General features: G+C 38.3%; 1 protein-coding gene across 1 annotated transcript; it reads left to right on the forward strand.

Annotated features, from left to right (window-relative positions):
* The first annotated feature begins 391 nt into the window (after positions 1-391).
* TRIM42 (tripartite motif containing 42) lies at positions 392-10,156 on the forward strand. The gene is made up of 5 exons (XM_049802475.1): positions 392-747; positions 2,759-3,465; positions 4,783-5,597; positions 6,294-6,521; positions 10,067-10,156. The coding sequence occupies exons 1-5, from the start codon at positions 392-394 to the stop codon at positions 10,154-10,156; spliced, it is 2,196 nt and encodes a 731-aa protein (XP_049658432.1).
* The last annotated feature ends 3,734 nt before the right edge of the window (positions 10,157-13,890 follow it).

The raw sequence follows: 13,890 nt of genomic DNA on the forward strand, positions 1-13,890 counted from the left end.
ATTCAGGGGGTTTGCTTACAGCACCCGGCTGAGCCAACAGAATGCCTATGAAGTGTGTGGTCCTAACAAGATAGCAGCCTTAGGGTATCTAATCCAAGTGTGTAAACTCCCCATACAATTAATGAAGAGCAAGGCAAATGCTTTCAAGGAATTCAGGAAGAACAATTATAGTTATCGTGATGTATAGATGATGTAATCACTATATCAGGTACATGTGCACAAAATTCTGCCTGGGTCCTTATTTGAATATCTCACTGTGACATCACTTTCCGATTAGAATGAAGAGTTCGACCCAACAGTCGGAGCTTGTGCCTTTTTGGAGCTCCGTTGATGTAGTGTGCAGAGAAGCTGAAAGGATCAATGAACTTTCTTTCAAGTATCTGACAGAGGGATGGATGAAAATGAGCATCCCTATTCGATCTGGCCATGCTGCTCAAACTGCTGTTACCCGACTTGCCACAGAAGAAGGAAAGAATGCTGCTCGTGTTGGCTCTTCTTGTTTACCAGTGAGCAGAACTGCAGCTGTTTCCCATGTCCATATGAAGTTGACAAACCTTGCCAGTGCTGCCACTGCTCATGTGCAGAGCATGCAAATTGCTGGTGGTGCTGCTGCTCTTGTTCAAACAACCCAGACTGCAAATGCTGCTGCTGCAGTGGAGAGAATTCAGCTTGTCAGTATTATGAAAGCAAGTGCTGCAGAAGCTCTGTCGATGAACCACGTCAGTCAAGAACTCCAGGAATGGTTCAGTAAGTGGATTTAAGGGCTCTTAATTTCTTGGGGTTTTGTTTTTCTAATGGACATTGTGTCTTAATGGATGCGTTCCAATCTGTTGGCTTGTTGGAGCTATTTCAAATAACCACAGGATATCATTCTTCTGAGAAACAAAAAAAGTAGTTTTATTTTGATACTAGTGAAATCTTATGCTCGCTACTCTGACTGGGGCAAAGACTGCTCCAGAACACCACTGCACTTGTAATTAGCACCACCTGATTTCCAGACAAAATCCACAAATGGCTAATATATGCTTATGCATTCTCACATTGTAAAACTTATGTATCAACAGGAAGGAAAACATACAGAGAACCTTAAAACAAGGAGGAAAATAGGAATGTGTTTGTAGCAAGGGGGCTGCAGGCACGGACACAAGGAAAATTGGAGTAAAACAAAGAACAGTAAAACTGCTGTTAACTGGAAGGAAGCAGTTATATTCAGAATAAGACAAAAAGGAGACAAATAATTATAAAGGCTCAAGAAATGCCGCACAGAGAGAGGAAAGAAGGCATAGTAACAGCCTTAGAAGATAAAACTGGAACCACAAGGGAAGGGGCTGACTATTAACTGTAGAAATGCTACACTAAAGACCATGCACGAAAAGGAAGCGGGGGGGGGGGGGGGGGGGGGAGGATGTTCAGGGTCACAAAGGAGAAGTCAGAAATGAAGTTATCAGAGCTCCAGACTAGAATAGTACCAAACCGAGAGGAACTGACAGGACCTCTGGAAATGCATGCTTCATTCCTATCTAGGTAAATTTTGAAGACTGGAAGGAATCATAGCAACAGAAGATTTATTCTCTTTAGTTTCTGAGGTTTTTGACTGTTGTTTAGAGTGACAGAAAAAGCAGATAGCATGGTTGAACATCTGGGGAGACAAGGTAGGAAGGAAAGCGGCAACAACATGGATCCTAAAGAGAAGCATAGCAGATGCCAGACCATAGAGGCCTAGAACCAGGTGTCCATCTTGAATAATGATGCTCATGTCAAGACTACGGAAAATATTCAAGGAGGCATTATAAAATTAACATTGTATTTTTAAAAGGACAAAGTCCACAGGCTAAGTGGCAGGTTAGGACTATCAAGATTTGAAGAGAACAGGGATTAGCACATCCTGAAAATCAGTCCTCTTCTAAAATAAAATAATAGTAATTAAAAAAAAATAATCCCCATTTGAAAGTCTTTGCAATTGATATAAAGAATCAGTGATAAGGCAGGCGGCTGCTACTAACACTAAGAATAAACTTAATTCATTCTAGAAATCAGAAATAATTCAGAGGTGAATGATTTCTTAAATTACTAAAAATTAGGAGGATCACATGTAAATGTGTGTTACTATGTTAAGCAGAAATGCCTTCAATACTTTTTTGGAAACGGTGAAACACTTAGTTGTGCTACTTTCTTGAGGAATTTTCCATCTTGAAAATGCAAAAGGAAAACATTTTAACATTTATTGTCTTAAGTTTTCATTAAAAAGAAAATATTCTAAAAATATTGCCAAAGTTGTTGTAAAAGAAAGCATTTAATACCCTCTGAAACAAAATAGTTTCATTTGAATTGCACAAAATGCTTTTCTTCACTCTAGTTATTTGTTGTTTCCATTTTGAAAAATAATCAAACAATAAAAGGAGACAACGTACATTTCACTTTGTACTAAACTGTGTTCTTCTTTTCGTGTGGCCACCAGCAATAACTCAACAAATTCATACAGAACTTCAATGACTGAGATGTCTGTTTATTGTTATTGCTGGCAACGGTATTCATCATATAGTGAAATAATTATGAAAAGGAAAAGAAAAAATGGATTCTTGATAGTGATGACCCAATTGTTTAAAAAAATAACCAGTCAGAATAAAAGGATGGTTGGTATGCAAAGCAGAACTGCTTATAATTTTGTTTCTTAGATAGTACCCTAATATTAAGATATTTTTGTTTGAGTTCTTGGGGTTGTTTGTTGTTTGGAGTTTTTTTTCCCTATTTTATTTAGGTCAAAAGATGTCATGTCAAGATTTATAACTAGGAATAATGCATCTGTCATTATGCCAGAAAGGAATGTCTCCAGCCATGCCTTCCGTGACCAGCTTGCCTGCCCACTGTGTAAGCAATTGTTTCTCCAACCATTTATGCTGCCATGCAATCACTGCATTTGTGAGAAGTGTATAACTAAAAGCAAGATGAATGCTGAAGTAACTGAAAACTTTTATATCATCATATGCCCAGTTTGTAGCAAAGCGCATTGCCTCTTGTACGCAAATAAAATTCAGCTGAGGAAGAATTATCTCAGAGCAAAACTAGCCAAGAAATACATGCGCAGACATGGCCTTCTGAGGTGGAGATTTGACCATAGTGAAAGACCAGTCTACTGTGAAAGTTGCAGGGAGAGAAGAAGAGTGGCAACCAAAAGATGTAGAACATGTGGAATTAATTATTGTAATGAATGTCTGCATTTAAATCACAGCAAGAATGGTGCTCAAGACCACATTTTCACCAAAGCATATCAGGAAGATCATGAACACTGGCTCTGCTTACTGCACAGCAACTCAAAGCTCTCTGAATACTGTCTGGATGACCATGAACTGATCTGTGGGTTCTGCAAGAACTCACTGCACAATAATCACGAGACTGTTCCCTTGGCAGTCGCATGTTCAAGAGAGGCTGCTTCCCTCTTTGATACAATCACAAAATTTAGAAAAGGTTTGTATTTCTGCTGCTTCTCACACTTCCCCATGCCTCCTCAGGCAAGAAACTTGAACATATTGTTGACAAGCTATATTAATGGCCTACACAGCACAAGAGTAAAAAAGGTGGTGTGTTCCCACTGTAGAAGCACAAAAACAAAAGGAACGAGCCCGTAATTTTGGCATCATAAGCCAGACTCAACTATTAGAGAATGAAGGATCTGTATGTGGGATAGGAACAGAAATGTGCATCTAGGGAGGAGAACTTTCCTTTCATGCTGTAGGACCCAGCATGGAATAAACACTAATTACATCTGCAGAATAAAATGGTGAATAGCTTCTAATCAGAAAGATATGCTTGAGGAGGAGCTGGTTCTTCCTCTGCAGGCAAGGTATGAATTGTCCCTCTTCAGTCAGTTTTATGCTTATGCCCATGCTGACTAAGAGGCAAAGCAGTCATGTTTTTCTGGGTAACACAGCATTGTCATTCCTTTGAACTAAGACTTGATCCATAGCAACTAAGGGGCTGAACACAGACTAGGATTTTATGACATTATTTTAATTTTGATCTCTGCATATAACTTCAGAAATGTTGGGGACATAATGAAGTTGCATGGAAAATAACATTCAGAAAAGTGAACCATGCACAATGAGAAACAGCTGGAAGCACTGTATTTTCTGTATTTTGAAACAGTCTTAAGTTTGAGAAAAGTGATGTAGAATATTTGTGCAGGATTTTGTAATGTGACATTGTTTCTTGATGTTAGTTGAATGCCACTGAAATTTACTATCAGTCTTTGGTATTTTTGATTGTGTTCCTTCACAGTTCACAATTTTTAGTGTCAGAAGACTTAATCACACCTTCACACAACAGCCATCAGAAGAAGGCACTGTCAGCCACAAACATAATGTGGGCTATGCAGGTGCATTTGCTGCCATTACTTTAACTTCATACTGGCATAGTGAATTGTCAAAGATAATATAGAGCTACAATAAATTAAGCTTCAAGATTTCCCATGTAATGAAGTAAAAAATATCAAAGCCCATTTTGGGAGAGATAAATTTGAGTGAGGAAATAACAGTAAAGTAGCAATTAACTGCCAAATTTTATACACCCAAATATGAACATTTTAATCCAAACAACTTCCCTCAGGGCCTACCAGCAGCAGAGATTAGAGGAAAAATACCAGAATCCTTATTTTTGTCCCATGTTCTACCAAACCTGAAATAATTTTAAACTAAAACTCTGTCATTCTGCCTCTTGTAACTACTACATTTTAATATGAATTTGGAATCACCGATCTGATGTATTTATTTTAATTTTTTTTTACAGTACGCCAAGGAGCTGATAATGATCTAATGGAAGTTATCCTGTTAAAAAATAATTTCAAGACCTATAAGGACACCAAAAGAAAGGAGATCAGGAATGGATTCTTAAAATTACGTATGCTTCTTCATGAACAAGAAAAGGAGATGATTGAGTTGCTTGAAAACATTGAACTTAAAAAACAGAAAGAAATTTCGGAATACATAAACTATACATCCAGTCAGCTATCATATATGGATGGCCTTATTCAATACTCTAAAGAGGCTCTTAAGGAGGAAAGCCAAGTTGTTTTTCTGCAATCTGCACACTGCTTAGTGAAAGAAATAGAAAATGCAGTTCCTCCTGTTTTCCAACCTAGTCCACATCTAAGAGAAGATCCCTTAAAAAAAATTCAACCCAACTTTGATGATCTTTTCTCCATTTTACAGGGACTTGTCCCATCCCTTAGTGGAATAAAGCAGTCAGAAAGTAAAGCAGAAAAACATGCCTATACTTGTAACCCAGAGATAATGGTTCCAAGGCATGTTTCAACAACTCATGAATCCAAGCAAGAAACATTGTTCCGAAGCCCATCTTTAAATTCCTTGTTTGATTTAGGTGTACTGTCTAAAGATACTGTCAGAAGACAAAGCTCTACACCTCCCCATCATTCTACACAGAGTAATGAAGTGTGTGCATACCGGGATACAGCTTGTGAAACTCCAAGAAAAGAAAGAAAATATCAGATTGTTAACTTTTCAAGTCCAGAGTCTATCGACAATGAATCAGTCCCAGGACCTGTTGTTATATACCAGATTGTTGTTTACCTGAGGTCTGCCAAAGTAAGACATTAATTCTAAATATATACAAGAGACCGTTATACTTTCAGGCTGTTATAGAGCCTGAACCCATACGAGTTTGAGTAAATAAGACTACAATATCCGTTCAAATACTTTATTTGTAGGAGACAATGCATTCCAAACTTGCCTTTTGAGATAAACTGAAGCATAAATTAAATCATATCACATTCCTACTGTAGTCAATAGGTTTATTATATTATTAGATATGTGATATAAATACGTTACATGGAAAGGTCCAATGCAGAAAGAAATAGATACACCATGTTTGTATTTAAGTATCTGTACGTCAGATCAAATAATTCGATCCTGGTCTTGGCCTTCAATGTGATGACATCATATCCATGTAATTTTCCTCATTACATATCTCGTAGACGCTAACAAGATCAGGATGCCATTTGCATAAGATCACAAGTGCATGTTGCAAACTGCTGACTGCTGTCAGCCTGCATTACTTTCAGTGTGTTAGGAGATGGTACTATGAAATTACCAGAAGGAAGCTTAGCATTTTCCAAGTAAGACCAGAAACTACATATCTTCCACATATACTCCATGCTATGGCTAGAATTTCAGCTGCATTGGCATTTCAAAATTAAAACCTGCCAAACAGAGGGCTTCCAAAAAACTAAAAATGAAAATAAGCAAAAATATAAGTACTACAGCTTTTTTTTCTCTTCACAGATTTATTGGACTTGTCCCACAGAAGATGTGGATTTCTTTGAGGTAAAGTTTTATGAAGTTGCTGGTATTGGGCCTGATAATGTTGTCCAGACAAAACTAGCTGGCCAGCTAAGCAAAATACAGCAACAGAACCTTGAGATACATAATCTGGATCCAAATACAGAATATCTTTTTAAAGTCCGTGCTGTCAACGCAAGTGGTCAAGGAGAATGGAGTGAGATCTATAAGGTATTGTAGATTCTTCCTATACTTCACAGACTTGCCTTAACTTTCTTGCCTCCACAACTGTTTTTTACCCCATGTATTTATGAGGGAGACTGCTTAAATGGAATATTGCTATTCACTTATCTAGGTAAGTGATACTAATAGTTACACTGGATTTTTCCATACATTGCTCTTTCTTGCTCAGTTTGCAACTGCTTGACTTACATAGAATGTTTCTCATTTTTTCTAGCAGGGATGCTGTGTCATGACTATGTCAGACAAATCATTGTAATTCATATTACTTCAGGACTGAGACTGCCTTTGCACTAATCTCTCTGAGCACACAGAACAAGAGTACGAAGTGTCAGATCCAAAAGCTTTCATGCTAGAACAAGATGGCAATCATTAGAAGAGAGGAAACAAACAGAAGATTAAGACTATTCTTTGACACCTTTGGACATGAGTCTCCTTTACTGTGGTTTTAGAAGAGGAGGAAAAGTGTTGCAAAGATAAAGTTAAAAGGAGTAGAAAGGTATTCAGAAAGGTGTCAAAAGTTAAGACATTTACTGAATTCACTTTAACACCCTTTAGGCATCCCAAATCTCTTGCTGAAGTCACGTTCAGTTTTTCATGCCTTGCTGAAAATATACATACTTAATTCATGCTTTCTCCTTGATAAATTTTCACTAACGGTTGTATTGAGGAGCTTCAATGCATAAAATGCAGATGGCTTCCACTAAACTAATAGGTGCTATTCTCTGGTTCCAACTGCATTTCACAGTTTGTTGTGCTTAACCCCAACCAGCAACTAAGCACCACACAGCCACTCGCTCACTCCTCCCTACCACCAGTGGGATGGGGAGGAGAATTGTGGGGGGGGGGAAAAAGTAAAACTCATGGGTTGAGATAAGACAGTTCAATAATTGAAATAAAATATAATAATAATAATTATAATGGAAAGTAAGATAACAGAGAGAGAGAGGGAGAGAGAACCCAAGACGGACAAGTGATGCACAAGGCAATTGCTCACCACATACTGACTGATGCTCAGCCAGTCCCCGAGCAGCAATCTGCCCCTCCCAGCCAACTTCCCCGACTTATATACTGAGCATGACATCCTATGGTATGGAATATCCCTTTGGCTAGTTCAGGTCACCTGTCCTGACTATGCTCTATCCTAGTTTCTTATGCACCTGCTCGCTTGCAGAGTATAGAAAACTGAAAAATCCCTGACTTAGGATAAGCACTACTTGGCAACAACTGAAAACATCAGTGTGTTATCAACATTATTTTCCTACTAAATCCAAAACACAGCACTGTACCAGCTACTAGGAAGAAAATTGACTCTATCCCAGCCAAAACCAGTACACAGCTTTTTCCTATATCAATTGCACCAAGTGCTGTCCCTTTCCAGGCCTTTTGTGCCTTGTCACATTTAGAGAGTAAGTCGCAACTTTGAACCAGCATTCAGACATCCCACTCACTCAGCGAGTTTTAATGACAAACAATACCTTCCTGGACTGCTCCACTTCCTATACTTAAAACACCAAGCACAGTAGTTTCTTTTTTAATCTAATCTAACACATTGGAATGCTATATTGATTTTTCTTCTGAAAATTTGCCTTTCTTCATGCAGCACAGTCATATTAATATTCCAGAGAAACACAAACTCACTTAACATCTGCTGTCATTTACAGAAGAGCTTTGTAGCAAATGAAAATAAGACAGCACATAGGACATAATTTTATAAATCTCCTTTTTAAAAATAACTACCTCTGTTCCTTTTGCATAATGTCAGACTATTTTACTTTACCAGTTACACTACACAGAAATCTTGGAAGAACTTTCTTAATAAGAAAATATGGCACTGGATTTGAAGTAGGGGATTTAGTCAGAGCAATGTCATTCTTCATGTGTAACAGTTACTAAGGCTGTGATAGATTGTGACTGTGATGACTGTGACAGGTCTCAGGAGCCCAGGCACCAAGCTATGAAGAGGAGGAAAGTGACAGAAAGTTTTGTTATGCAGCAGCTACTATTTCATTATTTGAACTAAAGCTGATGCCATGCCAATGATACCCTGAAATATCAACTCCTACAAAAGAGGTTATACAACCATAGGGTGTTTTTTTAACATTACAAGCAGATTTCCCAAGTCTGTATGCAACCCTCATAAGCAAAAAAACCTGTAGTCTCTGTGCTTTTAGGAGTGAGGGCACTTCTCTCTTAGCCCAGTAACGTGGTTGCTTACAGCTGAATCACAGCTTCCTCAATTTCAGCCATTTGTTGGTGTGTGAAACACCACAGAAGTACCACTATATCCTTGTTACATGATCATAGAACCTGCTACAGATGGCATGATCTCCTTGCCCAAGAAGAGTTCAAGACAATTGGCTCAATATAGGCTCCTAATGCCTCAGGAAGTGCCCATAGATATCTAACATATCTGCACAGGGCTGACATGACACCAGACTTGGAAGATGCACTTCAAGAGCAGCAACTACGAAGGCGGCAGGTTACCCTCGAACATCCAAACTGGCAAAAGATGTTAATGATTTTGGCAACTGGATTCTAATTTAAAAGTCAATTGGAAGAAGTACAGTGTACTGCACTGCCCTGGATAAGGGATATTTTTGAGTATGTGTTGAGGTTGTGGAAGATCCTGGATGAATGACAGAAACTGAAGGCTGCCTTATCAACCACACTGCTGTATTAAACAGTCCTGGTGAACCATGCAAAACTGTGCCACAAGGCAAGTGACAAGGAATCCTTTAAGGATGAAATTCAGTGCTCCCTGGAGACTTTCAACAGAGCAGGCAAAAATCTGTTGCCCCAGATATAAAGGATTTGGCTGCATCTGCCATGGGAGGAGGAACGAGAAGCACTAAGGTTGCAGTTAGAAAACCAGGAGGGGAAAATGCTGGAATTCTGCAATCCTTGCTCTAGTTGCTGCCAGTACTAGCAATCTTGAAAAGGTGCTGCCCCACCCCTTCTTCTCAATGACAGCAGCAGCCTGCAACTGTTCACAGTGGCCTGCCACACATGGCAATAGACTTTGTGTTCCTCAACTTGTCTTTTGAGGCTGTCAGCCACAGAAACAGTGATAATTTTAGTGATGGTTTTGTTGCTTTTTAACTTTTCATCATATTCTTGTCAATTAAGCCTTTAGAAGGAGATTTTTCAAAGTTACCTTGGAAGGCAATGCAAAATGACTTTTAATAGGATGTGGGCTTCTAAATCCTGTGGTCATATCTGAAACTCTTTACCTAAATGACCAGCTACCAGAACCTAGTGGCTACATATTGTATTAATCACTTTAATATTTGCCACCCGACAGTTGCTTGCCTTCAGTATAGGTTTTTTTAAAAGAGCTCAATTTCCATTTTGCCTCCAAAATAAGTACTTAGACTTTCCAAAGTTTAACACAGATAGACAGTTTGACTGCTTTGAAAATACATCTGTAAGTGCTAATTTCTTTTGAAAACAGACACTAATTAAATTGTATGGCCAAAATAGTAAATACAGGTACCTCTTCTCTACTTTAATATATTCCTGTTTTCTACTTGCAGATAATCACTTCAGATGATTATGGGAAAATTGAAGACAGGTGGGAGAAGCAGAAGAGTATTCAGGGTGCTCTGCATACACCAAATAGATAGACAAAGAATGAAACCTGGGATTCTTTTTTTTTTCTTGCCGAACTGGAAAATGTGTATCCTTTCTTATGCAATATCCCATTTTCCACTGAAGTTAGCAGCCAGAGATGTAACAGTGAGCTCTTCAGACTATTATTGCTTTCTGGCAAATAATAATAATAATCACACACACACCCCACCACCTTTTTATTAGATTTTCTTTTTCCAGATGTAGCACCAAGACCTAAGGAAAATGTTAGGCCATGCATAAAAATATAGTATAAAATCCGTTATACTTGAGGGACCTTTACAGCTTCGAAGGAAATAAATTACATATTTGCATTGTAAGTTAACATTGTGATTACTATTCCCTATGAGACCATTCAATACCAGTTCATAAAGCACTGCAAGAGCCTATATCATGCTTTGCGTATTTTTAAAGTGCAGAACAAGATACTCTGTACATATACACTTTTGGTCTCAGCCTCATTCAGCCGAAGTACAACGTGCATATACACACAGAAGGACACTGGCAACAGGCAGGACAAGAAGCACAAGAATGAGGGCAGACAAACTTTTATCTCCTTATGCACTTACTTAGTAATCATTAGGTTTACTTGACTGTTGCAAAGGTCACCTATTTGAGTTGCAGAGTATCCATTTGTTAAAAAGTACCTGCAAGTAAAATCAGAAGTCACAGCAGCTCTGATCACTGAACAGGAGTTACTAGATCCACAGCAAGTTACTGTGTCGAAATAATCAAGGGTAATAGCTAATGTCCTTCTCTGTGCAGGGACGATCTTGCACAGTTCCTTTCTTTCACTTCAGCCATACCAACCGGGTATGCATATCTAGCTATCTATCTATACTTTTACACACACACACACGTGCATGCATACATGTCTCTCTATATATGTTTGCATGTATACACACACACATATATGTATTTAAACGCATTTACAACTCCCTTTGCCTCAGTCCTATTAAGTAGGGCATTTACATGGGAATGCAAGTAGGATCAGGGCCACTACTAGCTCTTTTAAACCCCTTCTGTGCATTTGTATGTTTGTGTCTTACGTTCAGCACAGAACAAATCCATTTACAGAAAATCATGTGTTATGAATACCACCCATGAAATCTTGGACCTCCTGCTACCTTCCTTAAAGCAAACAACAAAACTTAGGTATATTTATTATTAATATATAATTTTTCCATTGAACCTTTAATTTCTGAAGCTCTGGTTTAGCTTCGCATAGTCACTGCAAGGTAGTAATATTCTACCCACTTTATGGATGGCTAATGTGATAAAAGAAGAGTCCAAACAAAAAGGCAACAAAGCCAAAATCTGAACTCTGAGAGCACCTAGTTCTCTATCTTGTGCTAGCCGGTGAGCTTAGTGATGTGTCAGTTTAATAACTATGTTCTTGCCAGGATCTCTGTGCAGTCTTTCCTTGATAGCATACCTTCTTTTGATGAAGCCTCTAGATAAGAGTAAAGGCTATTAAAAGAGGTTTGCATTTTCAAACCTATTGAACAATTATAGTAGCATCTGATTTTGAGAAGCTTATTTTGAAATATTTAAAAGGGGCCTGATCATTACACATGAAAAGCACCGGCAATCTAAAACTTCTGCTAGATTTTTGCAGAAAACTAAATGTCTGAGCTCTCCAGATAGTAAAGCCCAATTATTCCTTCAATAATCATGGCTTTTTAAACCCCTTCCCCAGACAGCAACATTTTACACCTATTTCAAGGACGTGTGAGTTTTTGGTGATGGTCTATAGTTCCCCAGAAGCTCACCCATCTGGTATTCCTTTTAGCATATTTCTCTGTAGATGGATAAGACTGCAATTTGGATGAACTGTGTAAAATCCCTTTGCACTCCCTGGCTATCCATTGATAATAGCAGCCTTCTGCACCGAGCAGTTCTTAAGAGATGCAATTTGCAGTAGACGCCTCTGCAACAGCCAAGCAAAGCTCCAATTCCCATTTTATGTGAACAGTGACTCAGGTCACTGGAACAGGGCAACATTTTATCAATATCACTAAGAGATCAGAATCAGTCCAACCTTGCAAGCTTTAAGATTTTTATTAATTATTGTGGGGCTGCTTGAAGCCTATGTTTCTTTTCAAACAAATTACCTTTCAAACATCTCTATCTCGGCTTGCTTTGCTTTTTTCTCCAGGGTTGCCTCTTTATTTTCATGGGAGAACAAAAATGCGTTAAGTTCTTTACATACAGTTCAATGCCTGCCTATTGTGAGCACAGCCAAATTCCATGGTGACTGGATGTCTACAGCCCAATTTACTGCACTCCTCCTTTCAAAAAGCAGGCAAAGCAAAGAATGGAACAATTTTGCTTATGTACTTCTTGTTGCTGAGTTACAGCAATGAGTGGGGAGGCAGCACCATCTCTCACCCTGTGCAGACATATTTCAGCTGCATGCCCTGAAATTGAAATTTTGAGATGTTTATAAATAAATAAAAACCTGCCTGTATTTAATGCAGTGTGATATTTGCATAATTACTTTTCAAGGTAATGAGCGTAACAGAAGCCAAAACACAGAAGGTTGAATATCTTTAGAGCAGCCTGTGCCAGCAAATAAACACAGAACTCTTGTAAGTACCAAATTGCAGAGCAGCTTAGAACCAGCATAATTTATTTAGGGAACAATAAGTATTTATTTGTGCTGGGCAGGTGGCCAAGGTGAACAAATGAAAGACATATATGTAATTGAATATTAGATGAGCCATCAATTCATTTCACCATCATTTGTCTCTTGGAATATCTGTAACCCAACCTGCTGAAAAAACATTACAAAATAAAGGTGGTTGTCGAACTACCTCCTCCAAAGCCAAGCAAACAGCTAGGCTGAATCAAATAATGCCAATTTGAAAGAAAATATTCTGAGATGGTGACTACCCATTTTGTTAAGTGATGAAATCAAGACCAACATCATTCTAACATACAGAGATGTAGTCAGTGGCTTCTCTGCCTTCCTGGATGGATCTCCTACCTGGCAGGTAGGAGATATGTCACAGGTGCAGCTGGCTAACCCATATTGACATAAAGCAACTAACCAACCCACCCTGCATAGCAAACCCCAGAAATATATGTGCATCAACTATAAAGCCAAGGTATTACAATGTTTTATCATCCACTTGCTGCGCAACCCATCAGGAAGAAATTAGTATCAATATTATTCAAGGGTCTGGAGTGCCTTCTTCAAGAGTATTTCCAAGACCATCATAGAACTTTGGAGAACATTGGTCCACCTGTAAGACATTACTTCTACACAAAAAGAGGTAGTGGTCTTTGGGGGCCTAAATGTTTAACTGACAATACTGACTGAAAATCTGAAAATATTCCCAATGTTTAACATAGCTACTGTTTGTAATGTGGTGAGATTCACATTGCACCTCTATACAATGTGTAAAAGTAACTTGATAGCTGAACTGAAATTCTGAGATACAGAACTACAGGCAAGTATTATTTTAAATCACAGCATTTTAAGCAAATAAAGCAGAGCAATAAATAAGTAAACAAATATAAATATAGCCTGTCAGTGTTCTGCTTTGGGCTATAAAGCCATGATTTAGTGCTGCTGAGAAATACACTCTAAAAGCTATGAGATTCTGCAATCATAATTAGGAGAAAGAACAAAAATGAAAAAAAGAACTAATAATCAAAACGGTTCCCCCAAAATACTTCTTAAGTTAAAAATCATCTGGGTAATGGAGAGTTTGAAAATATAAGT

Source organism: Accipiter gentilis, chromosome 6, assembly GCF_929443795.1.
Source record: "Accipiter gentilis chromosome 6, bAccGen1.1, whole genome shotgun sequence".
NCBI lineage: Eukaryota > Metazoa > Chordata > Aves > Accipitriformes > Accipitridae > Astur > Astur gentilis.

What these genes read in the sequence shown, in the direction of transcription:
- TRIM42 (XM_049802475.1), top strand. Translation starts at nt 392, where the DNA reads ATGGATGAAAATGAGCATCCCTATTCGATCTGGCCATGCTGCTCAAAC. An exon ending in AATCACAAAATTTAGAAAAG is followed by an intron (nt 3,466 to 4,782) that starts GTTTGTATTTCT and finishes TTTTTTTTACAG; the next exon opens with TACGCCAAGGAGCTGATAAT. An exon ending in AATGGAGTGAGATCTATAAG is followed by an intron (nt 6,522 to 10,066) that starts GTATTGTAGATT and finishes TTCTACTTGCAG; the next exon opens with ATAATCACTTCAGATGATTA.